At 34.4% G+C, this 19,480-nt stretch overlaps 1 protein-coding gene across 1 annotated transcript in view; it reads left to right on the top strand.

The window, feature by feature from the left end:
* The window catches only part of Wdr81 (WD repeat domain 81), a 54,025-nt gene extending 40,713 nt beyond the window's left edge, over nucleotides 1-13,312 (top strand). Inside the window, exons 10-14 of the mRNA XM_072526695.1 lie at nucleotides 4,735-4,878; nucleotides 4,944-5,196; nucleotides 5,808-6,012; nucleotides 9,339-9,595; nucleotides 13,006-13,312. Of these exons, the coding sequence (XP_072382796.1) occupies nucleotides 4,735-4,878; nucleotides 4,944-5,196; nucleotides 5,808-6,012; nucleotides 9,339-9,595; nucleotides 13,006-13,237 (1,091 nt within the window). The 3' untranslated portion in view covers nucleotides 13,238-13,312. The remainder of the gene's footprint in view (nucleotides 1-4,734; nucleotides 4,879-4,943; nucleotides 5,197-5,807; nucleotides 6,013-9,338; nucleotides 9,596-13,005) is intronic.
* Nucleotides 13,313-19,480: the final 6,168 nt, after the last annotated feature.

The following is a 19,480-nucleotide window of genomic DNA, read 5'->3' as shown; positions in this document are numbered from 1 at the left end:
GATTGATTTACCTCTTTTTTCACAAATCCGCACATGACTTACCTCCTTTGTAATGGAACATAAGCATGATAACACTGAATGATGGAAGGTTTTATTACTTTAGGACAAGCTTGCATAAATGTCTTCTTGTTTTGGTGCCTATTCGTTTCGAATATTGGCGATCATTCTGGCTATAAGTATTTTATTAACTGATGCTTTAAATAGATTAGTTGTTGTTGTGGAGGAACCATTTCCTCAGGTTTTTTAATCATGATATTCTTCTTCTTTCAATTCCTCGCTTTCCGAATACTTTGCCTTGAAGGATTATTTTCAGTAATCTGTATTTAGTGCCGTTTCTCATTATGTGTCCGAGATATTCTAACCTTCTCCTTTTAATCGTATACATCACTTCTTTTTCATTCCCCATTCTTCGTTGTTCAATCTCGTTGGTTATCTTGTCCGTCCATGATATCTTTGGGTTTCTTCTGTATAGCCACATCTCGAAGGCTTCATGTTTTTTCTCCATCGCTTCAGTGAGTGTCCAGGATTCAACTCCGTATAATATCGAGAAGATATAATATCGTAGGAGCCTTACTTTTATCTCCAGATTAAGGTTGTGGCTTTTAAAGAGTTTGGCCATGTTGTTGAATGCATTCCTAGCCTTCTCTATTCTACATTTTACTTCTTTACTGCATAAATGTAACATATATTTAAGTACTAAAAAACATTAAGCATTAATGATTTATACCTACTAATCACTAGCTAGAAGATACTTCAAACTTTTAATTCTCTTTAAAAGTTAAGGAATCGGGGAGCAAATCCGGTAAGTCTTTATCTGTGGAAAGATTTTTGGAAAACTCTCAAAGTAATTCTGATATCTACAGTACTAAGTCCCTCAGGTGTTTTTGACGTGACAACGTCTTAAATTAGGTTGTGGCTCGGAGTCACTCATGAAAAAGTGTAACGCCCGCTCACGTCTGTTACGATGAGTCACCGAACGAGAGAGAGGCCCGCCGGACCGGCGAATGCCTTGCGTCTCTCTCCCACTCAAACATGATCGGTCCGCTGGTGCGATGCTATTTCTCCTATCATCGTCCTATCCTCAAAAAAATCACTCAAATAGAAATTAGTTAAGTTAAAGTTTACATGTACAATGTTTTAGTAAACAAAATATATTTCTATAGTTAAAATTTGTGCAATTCTTATTTTCATTCAATTCCTTGTTCCTATTGTGCAATTTAATAATATTCACATCAATAAATATTCTACCGAGAAAAAGACGTTGTCACGTAAAATCTTCGCCCGTAAAACCGACTTTACAGGCAACCGATTTTTTTTCTTTTCTATCTTTATAGGCACATGCTTGTTTTAAGCCTCCTTGGGTAATAAATTTGTAGTTTCTTTTCTTCTTTTTTAAATTTAACGAGCCAACGAAACTTTCTACAGTTCACTTTGTTATTCTGAGTATCAGCTTTGCGGTTAACTAGTATCGAACTAAATAAGCCACCAAACCTGCATTTCTGTAACTAAATTTAATGATTTCTCTCTACTTTCCGAATTAGTTGAGCCCAGTCATGTGAGTTTTTTAATTTCCGACTAAATTTTTTCTTCTTTTTTTTTTCAATAAATTGGACTATGATCCGTATCTCACTCCATATGTGTATGGCCTGGTATTAAAAACTTGTGGTCAATAGATTTTAAATTCGCGGAGTATTGTAAATCGGTTAAACAAGCTACTGTTTTGAAAGTGTTTTTATTCTGATTAGAACATCCATTGTAAACTATTCATATAGACAAGACCCAATTTCATTTCCACCACGTTCGGCTAAAGATTCATATCAGACAAAGTAGCAGCGAGCTTGAGGATTACCACAGTCGTGAACCGTAAAATTAAATGTTCACAATCACAATTGACTGTTGTAAAACGACTCACTTCTTAGGTTTGATGTTGGCAGGCATTGCTGGAGACAATAGTCTTGATTTTAGTATGATCCTTAGTCATAAGTTTATCATCTTTTTTGTGTTTATACCCTTCATTACCTTGTAAATTATGTTTTTTAACTATTCTTTTAGATGTGGTATTTTATCCTTAGCTTTGCACATAGTAATTTTCATTTTTAATTTGTCACATGTACCGCATTTGTTCTGCTTCTATATTCATTTTGCTCTGTTCTGATTTGGTCCTAGTATGGTTCTTATAATCTTTCTCCCTGCTATTCTTAAGTCTTCTTCATCTTTTTTAACCATCGTCATTGTTTCTCCTGCATATAATAATATTGGCCTAATTATGGTGTTATAAATGCTCATCTTAGTTTTCTTAGTCAGTGTTTTGCTTTTAAGTAATCTTTTGTTTGCAAAATAAGCTTTATTCGCTCTTAATATTTTTTCTTTTATTTCGGATTTCCTTTCTCCGGATTTGCTTATTGTAACTCCTAGGTATTTAAAGTATTCTACTTCTTCAAACTCAGAACTTCCTATTTTGATTTTTTCTTTCATTGGCTTTTTCCCTAATCTTAATATTTTTGTCTTTTCTTGATTTAATCTTAGCCCCATTACCCCCCCTTTCTCTCTTATTTCTTCTAGCATTTCTTTCATTATTTTTCTGTTCTTAGCAATAATAGCGATATCGTCTGCATATGCAATTATTTGACCACCTTTTGTTCTGAGATTTCCTTTATTTATATTTCGTAGTACATATTCTACTGCTAGATTAAATAGCGTTGTTGATAAGGCATTACCTTGTTTCATCCCTTTATTTATACTGAATTTCTCTGTCTCTCCTATTTGTGTCTATGCTTATTTTTGTAGTTTATGTGGAATTTTTATGCTATCATTAATCCGTTTCTTTTAATTGAATCAAATGCCTGTTTGAAGTCTATGAATAACATTTCCAATTCGAATTTATACTCATTTGCTTTTTCCATTATTTGTTTTACGGTGTGTATTGCATCTATTGTAGATCTTCCTTCTGTGAATCCACATTGGTACTGTCCTACTGTCTTCTTTATGATCTTTGATAACCTCTTTTTTATTATTGATGTCAATATTTTATATGTTGTATTTAGTAATGTTATTCTTCTATAATTTTCACAGTTTTGTTGGTCTCCCTTTTTATGTACTGTTATGAACTGCAATACCTCCCAATCCCCTGGCATTTTCTCTTCCTTCCATATATTTTTCAATAGTGCCAGTATTTTTCCTCTTAGTTCCCTTCCTCCGTATTTTATTAGGTCCATATTAATTCCATCTTTACCAGGGGCTTTTCCATTTTTGCTTCTCTGTATTACTTCATCCAATTCCTCTAATGTTGGTTCTTTTGAAATTTCGATGTCTACTTCATCTGCTTCTTCTTCGTGCACCGTTTCCTCCTCGTTATGCATTTTTTCTTCTGTTGTTTCCTCCGTCAATAGCTCTCTGTAGTAATCTCTCCATACTTGCTTGTATTCTTGGCTTTATATCTCTATTATCACTGTTCCCTCTCTATTTTTTATTCAGTTTGTTTTGACCTTGTATTTTTTGTTTTGTTCTTTAATCTTTTTGTAAAAACTTTTCGTATTTCTGTTTGTTCTTTCCTGCTCTATTTCCTGCATTTTTTTGTCTACCCATTTTCTTTTATTTTGCCTTATCACTTTCTTAGCATTCCTTTTTAATTTTTCATATTCTTCTCTCTTTCCTCTTTATCTGTTCTTAGCCATTTATTTCTGGCTTGCACTTTTTTTCCTGTTATTTCTCTACATTCTTGGTTATACCATCCGTTTTTTGTTTTAGCCGGACTTTTACCTATCTGCATATTTGCACCTTCTTCTATTGATTTTTTGATCTTCTCCCATTCTGTGTTTATATCTTCTGCTTTATATTTCTCTTTTATTTGAACTGTTACTGCCTCTTCATATTTTTTTCTTACTTCTTCATATACGTATGTATAGGCTGTAAAATATTTTTTGTACATTTAACGAATAACAAAATTATCTGAGTACATCTTCTTATAAGCTTCATAAATAACATGAATAGAGTGAAGCTAAATATTTCATCGATGACTGCCTTCTTGTATAGTGATTTTCATATAAGGGTATAGATACAATATGACTCATTGTCCTTATTTTACCACCATCTAATAATTTCTTTCGGTTTTCATGATATTCTAGTTGGTGTACTGTGATTACGCCTATTATATGAGAATATTTTTCGTTGCTGTAACTTCTATTAAATGTAAATGTAAATTTTCACTTATTATATTTTGGTGAATAAAATTTAGAAAAAAAGTATTTTGCAGTAATAATCAGAACAATAATAGCAAGCTACTTACTAATTTACAGGTAATGTGTGTCAAGTTGGTTGCCCGTTACATCAGAAGCTAACCGTGAATAAGGGGGCACGTCAAGTTGTCTCATTATCACTGATAAAAATACTGATATGGGCAGTGCAAGAAGAGATATGTCAACATATCCTTTTTTACACTAAATTTAATGTACTATTTTGTAATTGCCACTGTTGGAACAATCAACCTAACACTCAAATATAGCTATATTGACTTGTCCCCTTTTATCCACAATTAAAGCGTAGTTTTGTTTAACTCCTATTTGGCTTAATCCCGTTTTCACCATAAATTGACTTGTCCCCTTTTTCACGCCCAACAGCAAACTATTTTAAAATAATTCATTGTACAATACACACATCGATAACTTTAATATATTTTTGATTAAATGTTTTTTTTTTGGTTTATGCCTAGTAATTTAATTCCTTGTTTACTTCTAGCTGTAATTGGAAATAGAATCGAAATACAGTCAGAAAACGTGGATTGTATAAATATGGATTTATTAAGTCTAGTTAGTAATAGAATAGAATACTCAAACAGACATTTGCGAGGCAACTGGCTAGCTTACTGGGAACACGAAATAGGTAAATGATAGTTTAGCAAATAGTATAACTATTACCAAAACTTATATATTCATATTTATCTTTAGGTCGATCTGAAAAAGACATTCAGTTGAATTTTAAGCAAATCAAGCTCCAGACTTTCGTCGGTCATACGCAAAGTGTAAAATGTTTGCACGTTCTTGATAATGAAAATAGTTTCATGTCTGGGAGTCGAGATAAGACAGTTAAGTTATGGTCGTTGCGTAGTCAAGGTGATGGCTTCAGTACGTCCAACTGCCAGTGGACGTACAGTGCACATAAGAAGTCAATTTTGTCGATTACGTTTTTAGAAAGTTTAAGGTAAGAAAACAAAGTGTTCAAAAACAAAAATCATAAAAAATAGTGAACTTGAATGTATTAAAATTTTTTTGTACTAAAAAATTGGAAGTTAATCTATAACAGAGGTATTTTAGTAGTAGAATTTTATTTTTTAAATATATATGAGTATATATATTATCATTTATACATCACCAAGGGATGATTCCCAATGGTTGTTTGTATACCATAATATAAAAATAAAAAAATTTGTATACTTCTTTTTTGTTGTAGGTATATTTTTATAGGTTTTTTTCATTTTCTATCCTTTTATCTACAATTTTTGTGTACACACTTTCATTTTAAATTAATTCAACTTCATTCCTCCCCTATTATCTTATTACATGACAATACTCTCAAATTACTTTAATAGTTATATCTCCCCTATTATCTTATTACATGACAATACTCTCAAATTGCTTTAATAGTTATTTCTATTACAATTGAAGATTTTTTTCGTCATATAACATAGTTGCTGTCGATCAGTATAATATTCACGAAAAAATTGTTGATATATTTTTGGGTAGGTACCTGTTTGAAAACTATATAAAAAAACTAGATATATTTGAATTATATATGATGGGTTTATATTTCAGGCTAGTCGCATCTTGTGATAGTATTGTTCATATTTGGGATCCATTTATGGGCGCCAACGTAGGTAGTTTAGAATCTCCAAAATTTGCTCCTGTTAATACTCTGAAGAGCATGCCAGCGCCATCTACCTTAGTATTTGCTGCTACTACAGATGGCACAATCAAAATTCTCGATACTAGAATACTGAATTACATGCAAGAACTAAAGGTATGTAGAGCTTTTTTGATCGGTTCTATATGAATTTAAGGTTACTAATTATCTTTTTTGTCCATTTTTAAAATATTTCGATTTATATATTTCCTTTTTTTGTCTAAAAAAATATGATTTATATGGGTTTTTAATATTATTTGTTTTGTATAAAAAAATACCGAAAATACTCATACATAAATATAAAACCTATTTATGGCCAAGATTGCGTAAATGCAACCTTTTTGGTAATTGTTTTGGGTCCGAAGATAATTTTTGTCGGAGTAAACATGTCTCCCTTAATTTCTTCCATTCTTATGTTTTTCTTGCTATATTCATAGTCTTCCTTGTCCTCTACTGTTTTCCAAATACTCTTCTAGTCCATACAAACTATGGATAGAAAATATGTTTAATGATAGAATGTTGCAAGTCGTCATGGGATCTAATATCAGCTCCCCAAGGTAACTAAAGAACGGGCTACCACAGAGATCAGTTCTTGCCTTACTCCTCTATAACTTTACATTTCAGACGTGCCAGAAGATTAAGAAAATTTGGCTATGCAGACGACTGGGTGCTTGAAATAAGGTGTCACTCTATCGAAGAGTCAGAGAAAAGATTGACAGAAGACTTGGAAACAATGGGAAAGTATTTTCGCAAATGGAAACTTCAGACAAATGCAAACAAAACAAAAGTCGCTTGCTTTTATCTAATTAATAAACTTGTGAGACGAAAGCTCAACATACATCTTGAAACCACCTTACTCACCCTCAATAAACCAAAATACCTGGACGTGACTCTTAAATGAACTTTATACTTTGGGGAACATCTAACAAAGTGCAGAAAAGTAAAAAAAAAGAAACAACATCATTCAAGAACGGCACGACCTTATGAGCATCTGCTTCTCTGTGCTCGTCTGCTTTGTGTCTTGTTTATTCATCAGCAGAGCAGCCTGGCTAAATAGCCCCCATGTACATAAAATAGATCTTCATCTTCTTACGATGCCTATCCGTTCCGTATGTTGGCGATCAACATGGCTATCCTAACTTTGCTTGCTGCTATTCTGAATAGTCCAGTTGTCGATGTATTAAACCACTTTCTCAGGTTTTATAACGTAGAATAACGTAGAATAGATACTCAACTAAATGACACTATGAGAATAATTTCTGGTGTTATTAAACCATCCTCCACACATTGGCTACTTGTCTAAAGTCAAATACCACCTACACAACTTATGTATAAGTTGAAAAAATTACCTAACAACTGAGTACAAAAAGATCATGAATAATATACGAATACAACGTATTTTCAACTGAAATTTTGGTTAATTCCCATTAAAGATAATAAATAATATCAAAATGCCGCAAGAAAATAGTTTCAGAACAATATTATATTTTTTAAATTTTTCTCAGATTTAAAACTAATTAATGGTAAATAAAATACTATTCATAACTTGGGCAACTCATTCCAGCCTGACGTCTGCAGTTTACCGTGGGCTAATTGTTTATTTCGGTAAGCAAGGTCGATTCTCACTATACGTTCCGTTTACTTTCCATACCCGTTCCATATACCTCCCATTATTTTAACCACAATTCTCAGTAGACGTCGCGGTTACTTACAATAAGTCTGGTTTTTCTCAATGAACTTTAAATTAGAGTGGAAACAACTTCCACATTCAGTTGTGTAGACAAAAATTACTTTTTCTGAGTCATCCAGTATCGCAGTTGCTAAGATTTTGTATTATACAGATAAACAAACAAAATAATTTTAAAATTTACTTACCTGTGGCATCGAGTTCCTTGACAATAGCTGACCAAATATTGTCTTTAAATGAATTATCGCTATATTTTTTATTTTCAAAATCATATAAGGCATTATTTTGCCTGACAAGTTCTATCAATTTTTCGTCATTCATATTTATCTTAACAACTTAGACTGAACCGCGATGTAATAATATTCGCACTATTCATACCGTACCCGACACGTCGCATCTGCTTCTCTGTGCTCGTCTGCTTTGTGTCTTGTTTATTCATCAGCAGAGCAGCCTGGCTAAATAGCCCCCATGTACATAAAATAGATCTTCATCTTCTTACGATGCCTATCCGTTCCGTATGTTGGCGATCAACATGGCTATCCTAACTTTGCTTGCTGCTATTCTGAATAGTCCAGTTGTCGATGTATTAAACCACTTTCTCAGGTTTTATAACGTAGAATAACGTAGAATAGATACTCAACTAAATGACACTATGAGAATAATTTCTGGTGTTATTAAACCATCCTCCACACATTGGCTACTTGTTTAAAGTCAAATACCACCTACACAACTTATGTATAAGTTGAAAAAATTACCTAACAACTGAGTACAAAAAGATCATGAATAATATACGAATACAACGTATTTTCAACTGAAATTTTGGTTAATTCCCATTAAAGATAATAAATAATATCAAAATGCCGCAAGAAAATAGTTTCAGAACAATATTATATTTTTTAAATTTTTCTCAGATTTAAAACTAATTAATGGTAAATAAAATACTATTCATAACTTGGGCAACTCATTCCAGCCTGACGTCTGCAGTTTACCGTGGGCTAATTGTTTATTTCGGTAAGCAAGGTCGATTCTCACTATACGTTCCGTTTACTTTCCATACCCGTTCCATATACCTCCCATTATTTTAACCACAATTCTCAGTAGACGTCGCGGTTACTTACAATAAGTCTGGTTTTTCTCAATGAACTTTAAATTAGAGTGGAAACAACTTCCACATTCAGTTGTGTAGACAAAAATTACTTTTTCTGAGTCATCCAGTATCGCAGTTGCTAAGATTTTGTATTATACAGATAAACAAACAAAATAATTTTAAAATTTACTTACCTGTGGCATCGAGTTCCTTGACAATAGCTGACCAAATATTGTCTTTAAATGAATTATCGCTATATTTTTTATTTTCAAAATCATATAAGGCATTATTTTGCCTGACAAGTTCTATCAATTTTTCGTCATTCATATTTATCTTAACAACTTAGACTGAACCGCGATGTAATAATATTCGCACTATTCATACCGTACCCGACACGTCGCAGCTTGTCGCAGAAAAAATACGTGGCCGGTAATCTTGAACGCGAGGCTTCGGGAATGGTAAGTTAACGGAACGGAAAGTGGGCATATACTATATGATTTGTGTTTAATTATATTTTATGTATATGGAAAGCCACGGATATGGAAAGTGAATGGAACGTATAGTGAGAATCTACCTTAACTTGACGCTCGGCTGTATATGTATGTATGTAATAATTTTACAATTAAAAGAGCTTTGTGGAACCAACCATAAACACAATATTTGTTTTAGATAAGTAATAATCCCACAAGCTTAATACGATGCTTAGCTGTAGCTCCATCTGGTAACTGGGTAGCCGCTGGACAATCTTCAGGAAATATCACCATTTTAGATACGAGAACTGGTTTCATCATTGCTAACTGGCGAGCTCACGAAAGCGAAGTCTTACAGCTACAAGTTTACGATAAAGAGACTCTGGTGTCGAGTAGCCTGGATCAAACTACAAGTGTATGGAATGTACTAGATGGGCGGTTGAAATTTCATATGAGGTGAGTAAAATATTGATAAAGTCCGTAGTTTTCTTTGCAACACAAAGGTATAACATCACTAATATGACACTACAAAGACTGCTACAATTTTAATATATTATATTTGTGTTTTAATGTTTGTGCCGTCCAAAAAAATTTTTATTTAATTAAATTAATTTATACATCTTGACACAACAACTGGAGACAAAATACACAATATAAATAAAAAATAATAACATCTTGATATTCAGTTTGATTTGAAGATTATCTTGAAATTCAGAAGTGCGAGTGAATGTATTCCTTGGAAGGTGATTCTCAGAAGTAGGGGAGAGGTGGGTACAGTGACACAGAAAAATTTGAATTTCTGTCATCGCTAGACCATTAATAGGATTTTACTTGCAAATATCAATTTGGACGTGTTATTGTGTTGCAAATACATCATGAATGACTACATTGCTATAAATTAAGAAAACAAATAGATTTAAAAAAAAGTCTGAAACTTTGCATTGTGTCAGTGTTCCCTGGTATGAAGGGTACACTGACACAAAGACATTTTTCAACTGTAATATGTAAGTATTATTATTTAGGACTAATTAAACAATAAAAACGTATCTTTATTATTGATCTATAGAAAAATATTATAAATGCCTGTTGTTTTCTATGAAATCAAGTCCGTTTTAACATTAGGAAAAAAGTGTCGACCCCTGCTAATTTTTGGATGGTCCAAAATTTTTATAATCTGGTTGTTGAATATAACACCAATGTCTGTGACACATAGAAACACAAAGCATGTGACATTTTTTGAATTTTTACGTAAAAAACTTACTTCCATCGTACCAATGGTGTTTATCACCACAACTTTCCCAATATAATATTTTTCGATTTCTTTATTGGAATGGGCTTTATATTTGAGTCTCACTAATAAGAAATCATTGATCTTAATGTCGCAAATTTTGGCTGGATCTAATGTCAAATCACATAGGTCTTCATCATCACTATCTGAAAATATTTCACTTCCCTCTGACGTGTCAGAATTATGGAGACTATAAGTTTTACCATCTTCGTCTTCCGACTCAATAACATCATCATTGTTTTTAATGTCTTCTGAGATTATGCTTCTTTTAACTGTTTTCGCTTTTTTGGCTCTATTACTTTCAATTTCGTTTTTCTCTGGAGTGTCAGTAGCAATCATAGTCTTGCCTTTTTTTCTTCTAGTTTTAACCGAAATTGTCAAGACTTTTTTTTGGATATTCACGAATAGCTGATGGACTTACAAATGTCAATTTTCTTCCACTTGTGGATGAAGGTGACAATTTCTGTAATGGAGTTACGTCCTGGTTCTTGATAGAGTTATCTGTGGTACCTCCTGTCGAGGTAGATGGTTTTGGATCAATATTTGGTGAATTAACTAATGGTCGTTCTGTAACTTGGCTTGCGAAATAATCATCATCATTAAATACGTGACGGTCAAAGGGAAATATTCCAGTTTTTTTAAAAGCTGCCGATATATTTACAGGTGTCATAGATCTGGGGTAAGCGAGTCCCACAAATGATGTTACATGGTAGATTGTCACAGGTGTGCCCGGATTAGCTTTTTCCCACGAACTTAAAGCATCGTTGTAAAATATATGAAACGGTTTTAACAGACCCACATCTAATGGTTGCAACCGATGGGTGCAATGAGGAGGCACAGTCAAAACAGTGACCCCATTATCTTTGCACAGAATGATAGCTTCAAGAGATGTATGGCTCTCATGGTTGTCCATGATTAATAGTGAAGGGTTAGCTTTTGAACTACAAGTATGTTTAATGAAATGTTTTAAAACTTCAATAAAACATTCTGTGTTCATCCATCCTGCTTTCGTAGCCAAGCCTAACGTCCCACATGGCGCTCCTGCCAACATATGGCTCTTAAAATGGACTCTCGGAAATACCATTACGGGTGGGATTGCACTTCCATTTGCACTTACAATGCAGCATGTGGTAACAAGTGTACCTCTTTCACTGCTTTGAATTTTAGACACTTGTCTAGTGCCTTTTTTGGCTAGCACCTTTGTCGAATTGTTTTGAACTGTCAAAGTTCCGGTTTCGTCTAAATTGTAAATTCTGAATCCATTTGAAAAATTTGGATGTCGCTGCAAAACTATTTCCAACTTATTAAAAAATAAGTTTACATTTTCTTTATTGAATCCTGCTGCTCTTGCTAGACTACATCCCTCTGGAGTTCTTAAGGATATTGTACGATGTCTATGGCGAAATCCTTTATACCAGTCGACTGAAGCTTTTTTTTCCTCCTCCCAATTTTTTGGAATTTTTAATTTATTTGCTTTCGCTAAGTCATATGAAAGTTTGCGACAATCGGTAATTGTTAAACTGTAAAACATTTTTGAACACGTTATGATATAATCAACGAGAGCTTCCTCTAGTTCCAAAGAAAATATTTGGTTTATTTTATAGTTAGGAGCCATTCGGCATTCGGGATCATCTCTGTATTTCTTTACGTATCTGCTTACGGTTTTAAAGCTTAAGTTTTTCTCTCTAGCAGCTTGACGAATTGATATACCACTGATAACTAGATTGACTGCTTCCCTCATAGAATCTTCATTGAATCTACCCACTGTCTTATCCGTTTTCTTCTGACGTACCATCTGTAATGTAAATTCATAATTAACAAAAGCTTCTTAGATCCTAATATGATTTTCCAGCACTCATTTGCTGTCAAGATTTTATGAAATTCACAAGAAGGGTACAGTGACACATCGTGTCACTGTTCCCTATCAATATTCGTGTCACTGTACCCACAATGCTGTTTTATACAAAAATTTGTAAATTTTTTGTTAATCTACAAAGATTTTAAAGAAATTTTATTGCTATTACTTACATTTTATACGACTTTTTTACGACCCAGAACACAATCCAATAATTCAGGTTTGTTTCCTCCTAGTAAACAACTAAAAACACCCTTGACAAAATACTTCTGCACTAACAAAACACAAACATGCGATTTTCTCCAAACACAACAGATTCTGTCAACTTTTTATAAGACAAGTAGTATTCTTATTATACCAACTGTAAAATTCCACAATATCACCAACTTGCTAACATATTTTCTACTAGGATTTTAAATGTGTCACTGTTCCCGCCTCTCCCCTACCTTAGTTTATAGAGCTTTCCTGTATCTGACATCTTTTAGTTTTTAATACATATAAAAATAACGTACTGGGGCCTGATGATGTGGCAAATATTGTAAGGCTTGAAACCGGTAGCCCAAAGTTCACCAACTTTATTAAATAACAACTATTTAAGATTGTGACTATTGACTCATTTCCCATATACTAGTATTATGGACTCACATTGGCAACCTTTTCATCATTTTAATTAGAAATAGTTTATAACCATATTGGTCTTATTTTTTTTACCAACTGTTCTAGGGGAACTACGGAGCCAGTACATTGCCTAAGCATCCACAATAACGAGCTGATTTCAGGGACGACCGGAAATCGTATCGGAGTGCACACTTCAATCACTTTTGAAGCGTCGTTTTCAAACAATAAACTAAGGGGTGACTCGTTCAGAGGACTTCTCACCTCCATGGACTACTTGCCTCTGAATCGATTACTTCTCTTAGGAGCTGATACGGGAAATATTAATTTATTGTGTTGAGAAATTAGGAAATGGGTTATTTATATTGAAAGAATATAGGTATGTTAATAAGAGTATTTTAAATAAATAATTTTTAAATTTTATAAGATTTTTTCTTCACATTCTAAATATTTTAATATGCCTTATTGATTTCCCTGTTTAATAAAAACCCGAACTGCTGAGGATTGATAAGTGCCGAGTCTCTGTGTGGAACTGCTAAGGATGTGTTAAACGACATCAAAATCTATCCTAAACGTATATTATTATTCATCGTTCATGGGTGTGTATTTTATATCTACTGCTAGATGTCAGTTTTTGTTCCACGGCAGGTATCACTGCTTGCTACCCTCTGGGTATCGATGCTGCGGATACCAAGAGCGTTCCATTCGCAGAGTGCTGCACCTGATAAAAACTCCCACTATAGTCAGTGCAAAGTTTCACGTCAAAAAGCCAAATCAAAGTTTCATGTCAACCAAAAGTGTAAAAATTGTAATATTGCGCCATCATGAAGTACCTGCATTTGAAAGGGTTAAAAGATAAGCAGAATTGCAAGGATATGCTTAATACCCTTGACGATAAATATCCTTCATATACTTCTGTGAAAAATTGGAATGCAAGACATGATTTTACCAAACCTTGGAATTGGGCTAAATCTAATATATGGGTGCACTGAGTATTTAGTATGAACGCGTTCATCATATAGTTAACGTCGATTTGGAAATAAGAAAAAATTCTGCAAAATGCATCCCCAAATGTCTGAATGTTGATCAGAAGCTTGCAAGCGTTCGATCTGTACTCGGTTGAAAAAAGTTCAAACGTCTTAAGCCGTGTTGTGAAAACTTGGGTTTGGAAAAAAAGGATGAAACTTGGGTACCTTTCTAGCATCCAGAAACAAAGCAGCAGTCGATGGAATTGACTTTGTTTCTCCAATGCTTAAGGCTGTTTTATCGGTGCATCAAAACCTAGGGACAGTGTTTTCTCTGTTATTTACTGACAAAATGTCTCGAAATTTGGACACGTTATTCGAAATTATGTTGCCTTTAAACTGATGGTTTTACTTTTTTTATTTTTTTGAAACTTCTGTTGAAAAATTGGAATATACTGTTTACCGTTCTATTATAACCAAACTTTTTACGCCCATCACTCGAAAGAGTTTTTTTTTCTGTAATCGTTGATTTTTGTTTCACCTTTCTGTGTCCAGTAATAATCGAGAAAAGCGTGTTCCAACTTTAAAGAAAATTGCTAAAAAATACTGAAATCTAATAGTGAAACGTGTTACTCATCATTGGACTTAGTTTCATCGTTATCGCCTTCGTGACGTCAAATCTCATGAACGTACGGTCAGTTAGTTCGTGTTAAAACTAATTTGAATGGAGAATAATGTATTTGTTGTCATTAAACTACCCGTCGGCCGGCGGCACTGAGTATAGATGGTCTCGCGTAAGCAGTGTAGAAAAGTAAGTAATACGCCCATTTCAAATCGCAGTTGGCTTGAACTGCTAAAACAGCCTTAAGAAAAGTCGTATTCAAATATATGCTGGAAAAGTTCTTGCTTCAGTGTTTTGAGATTTTCAAGGATTAATCGTGATTGGATTTCTTTATAAGGGTAAAACAATAACTAGGAATTATTCGATGTTACTAACCTAGGTTTTTTTGTTTTCATGATAAATATAGAGAAAGAAGGTGAAAAATTGTCCAAAGACATTTTGGTGCTCTGCACACACATCGTATGCTGACATAAAGAAAACCCGTAATTTAGCATCGAATTACTCGAATACCCCCCTTATTTAGCATATCTGGCTCCGTCCGACTATCAGGTGTTTCCTCAACTGAAAAAAATGCCTTAACATTCGTAAATTTTTTTCCAACGAAGAGGTGATGGAAGATGCAAGTTATGGATGCCTGGTTTACAAAGTAAGATACATTTTCTAGGAGCAAGGTCTAGGTCTAGGAGCATTGTCTTCTTCTTCTTTGAGTGCCTCTCCTATCGGAGATTGGATATCATTAGGGCGATTCTAATTTTATTTACTGCTGTTTAGAATAATTCGTTAGTGGTACAGCTAAACCACTCTCTTAAATTTCTCATCCAGGACATTCTTCTACGGCCTGGATTTCTGCGTCCTTGGATTTTTCCTTGCATTATATTTTGTAGGAATGTGTACTTTTGTCCTCTCATCAGATGGCCTAAGTATTCAAGTTTTCTCTTTTTTATATTCAGTATAACTTCTGGATCGTTATTTATTCTGCGTATTACCTCTTCATTTGTAATTTTATCCACCCAACTTATTTTTAGTATACGGCGATAGCACCACATCTCAAGGAGCGTTGTAGGATTGTTATTATTGTTATTTATTATCAATAAAATGACAAATGAAGATTTTTTTCAACTAATAATTTAGAAATTAATATAAGCAAGAGGAAAAAACACTGACAACAACTCTGTAAACTGGTTGAAAATTCAATGAATAATCCTTAAGAAATATTGTACAAAAAATTTGAAGAATATGGTGGAGTTTATTGTCCTAAACATAGAGCCGACTGGAAGAAAAGGAAGACCCGTAGCTTTAAAGAGTGTGCCTTACGAAAAACTTTATCCATGGATCTAAACACTAATGATGTTCAAGATAATATTGGACATTTGCCATACCATAAAGAATAAATAGATAAACATAATAATGAAGAGAGAAAAGAAGTGAAAAACTACGTGACGCAAGCCAGTGACGTAAAATTTTGAGAAAACCAAAAATGAATGTAATGTATTCAACGTGCTGATAATGTAACATTATTCACGTTAAATGTTTAAAATTCATTGCTTTTCCAGATTCAATTCGTTATGATTAAAGATTACTTCTTGACAGAAAAGTTTCCGACAGGTTCTTCGGTATTATTGATCAGAGAAAAGTTTATGACATCAGGAAATGAATGGCATATGTGAAGAATATGAAGGATACAGAAAAGCCAAGCCGTTATTCGGTAGAGTGCGTTAGAGTTTTTATTCGGTATTAATCATCAGAGAAAACGTATCATATAACATATGAAGTGGAAGAGCAGTGAAGGATGAATGTAACGACGTGGCAAAAATTGAAATGATATCCTACCAAAAAGGAGCTACGGAGGAGGTTTGGTATTACAACGAAAGCGGAGGGACCAGGAAACATAAAATATCTATATCGACAAATAAAAGATGTATGGGCGTATATTTGGAAAAACTATATTAGATAGGAAGACCGGATGACTAAATAACACAAAAAAAGATTTCCTCACGAGTGGACCGTACGAATAAAAAACAGCGCTCTTCTAATTAAAAACTCTCTCTAGATGAAATATGCTTCACAATTCGAGGTACCGCCGTTTCCATGGCACTCAACCACAAACCCTTACAACAATCACCATCCTTCAGGTCACAGCCTGGACAATTTCAGTGCTAACATTGAAAACACTGACACAACATACAACACACAAATTACTAACTACACATCACAAAGACACCCTACACATCAAAATACACACCAAAACTCATTATTCATAGCCACCCCACACATCAGAGTATTACCACAACTGCAAATTTTACACACACGTCTTAAACACCGGAAGCCATTCAAAATACTACATAGAACACATGATACAATACATAAACAACTTTCTGTTACAAAACCCTCATCTCAACTTAGAGCCCATACAAATATTTACAGTCATTGGACAGAAAGTTGATAATCAGTTGGTATGTCTACATGAATGCAAACATCTGAGATTCAAACACTCACACGACACAAAATACATGATATACCATATTTCAGCCAAACCCCACTCATCCTAGTCATTCCGGTGACGAAAACTATTTCTTTGCAATCTACGTGAACAAATCGAAAGAAATAGCCTACCTTTATACAACAAAATCCATCAATGCCAAATCTCTGAAGAAAAAACTTAAATGTCTTACCGGAACCAAATACCTTACCATCACAAACAGATAAAAAAAAACACACCCGCCTCATCCCCCACTTCAGTCCCAGAAAACGTTACATAAACATACCTAAACAAACGCATTCCTTTACAATTCTGCAATCTAGGCAGATTCAATCGTTTATTTAAAACTCAAAATCTACTCGGTTCAAAATTCGAGTCCCTTACAGTCAACTCTGCCACATTTACAACCAGATCTAAAATCAATACATCATCCCTACAAAAACACCTTACATCCCATACCGAAGACGATAACATTACAGTTACACATAATACACAACATGAAACTGCAACAGAAACAATACCTACTGAACCTTTACCCCCAACCTTACAACCAACACACTCAAAATGAAACACATATAACTCAATCTACAGAACGATCAATTCAAACAATCCCCTACAGCCATCACACACAAGCAACACAAACACACTAAATAACTTAACAGGACAACACAACGCATATAAATATCTTATAGAACACATCCCACCAAACACTTGCCAACAAAATCATCTCAACAATAATTTAAAATCAAACGAACTTCTTCCCAACAATATAGCCCACTTCAAAGTCTATTCATCAGACAACACATTCCAACCCCTAAATATCAACTTCCAGAATTCCAGAGAAAACTAAGAAACAACATCGGTGATAACATAATCTCTATTGGACACAGATATTTCAAACAACACCCCAAAAAAGTCTTTTAAAACAACAAACAAACCTCCATCTCGTCATGACAGGCATTAACAAAAATCTTTCACAGGAAGACATTGAAGACCGTCTATCATAAGGCCACTTCCCTTACAATAAAATCGTCAGATTAATTGCCCCCTAGTATTATATCCCTACGCACTTCGTTCGAGTCTTCGCAAATTCAAAACAAAAGTTCGCGGAAGCACTGAAGTACCGTATTAAGCTGGACGGGGAGATTATACATTGTGAGATCCCTCGATCGAATAACGTCATCCTCCTGCGCTTAAAATGTTGTTCTAGATGCTGCCAAAGCGAACAACACAACACAGAATACCAACAAAGATCCACTATCTGTCCAAAACTGCGGACAAAATCACAAATCCTATGAATGGCAAATGCACCATTCTGTCCAAACTGCCGCGGCAAACCCCGGTATATTCACACAAATTTCAAACCAGAAAACGCGCCCCCATAACACAGGAAAAGACATACAGTCACTACCCAGACAAATTTCCTCAAACGAACTCACCTCGGACATAAAGTCGATAATTAATCTCATGTCTATGATCTTTTTCAACGTCTTAGCGAAAAAACTTTTACCAACATCTCTGTAACGAGATCTTTCAAAATATCCCAATATCCCAGAATTGGAAAGTCAGTCCCTTCAAATAACTCTTTCAGAGTCGATTCAATTTGCGCAAGGACAGGGAGAGATTGGTTTTCTATGATATCCCAATCTAATTGCATACCGATACCTGTAACTAGGTGAGGAACTAGCCACAGCCAACCTCCACGCGTTTCTTACTAAAAAAGGTCCAAACAATTCTCAAAGTAATCGCTCCGTTTTTGGATGCATGTGGCATTTTTATCAACGGGCTACTTCAAATTTTCCACAACGAAGTTACCTACCGAACAACGACGATAAGCGTCGAACAAACTCCTGCCTCGACACTTACGACGGTCTTAAGGCAACAAAAAATCGTCCCAAACATATACAAAAACTCCATACCTTGAAGAGGCGCTTAGCCTGAAGCAACTCCTATCCTTCTTCTTCTTCCCCAGATTTTCCCTTTTCAGGGGTTTCAAGTCCTCTGCCACACAGTCCTTCTATCTTCTCGGTTTTTCTCTACCTCTCCTTCCATCAACTTCTAACAGCTCTATCCGTCATCTCACACAGTTTTCAGCCACATCCAAAGAATCCACTGTTTACCACGATCCTCCACCCTAAAACCCCCATACCTACACAAAACACATTCTCATCAACACACACCCAACCAACACCATCACCCATACACTCACTTACCACACTACAACAAACAACAATCACCCAAAATTGGAGAATCGAGCACATCCCCCCAGACATCTGTCAGCAAAGACCATTCTATCGACTTATCAAAGACAACAATCTAACCCCAGATTTGGACTCAATAAAAGTCTTCCCAACCCAAAAGACAGCGTCCGTACGAACCACCAATCTTCTAGACCTCAAAGATCTTACAGCAAAACTTCGACAAATCACCGGAGAGAGCGATATTTCCATAAATTCAGGTTTCAAATCTAAAAGCCCAGCTAATTCGCAAAGTATTTAATAATCATTTTAATTTATG

This window comes from Diabrotica undecimpunctata, chromosome 3 (assembly GCF_040954645.1).
Source record: "Diabrotica undecimpunctata isolate CICGRU chromosome 3, icDiaUnde3, whole genome shotgun sequence".
NCBI lineage: Eukaryota > Metazoa > Arthropoda > Insecta > Coleoptera > Chrysomelidae > Diabrotica > Diabrotica undecimpunctata.
The sequence above is the reverse complement of the archived record's forward strand: the minus strand, read 5'-3'. Positions and strand labels throughout refer to the sequence as shown.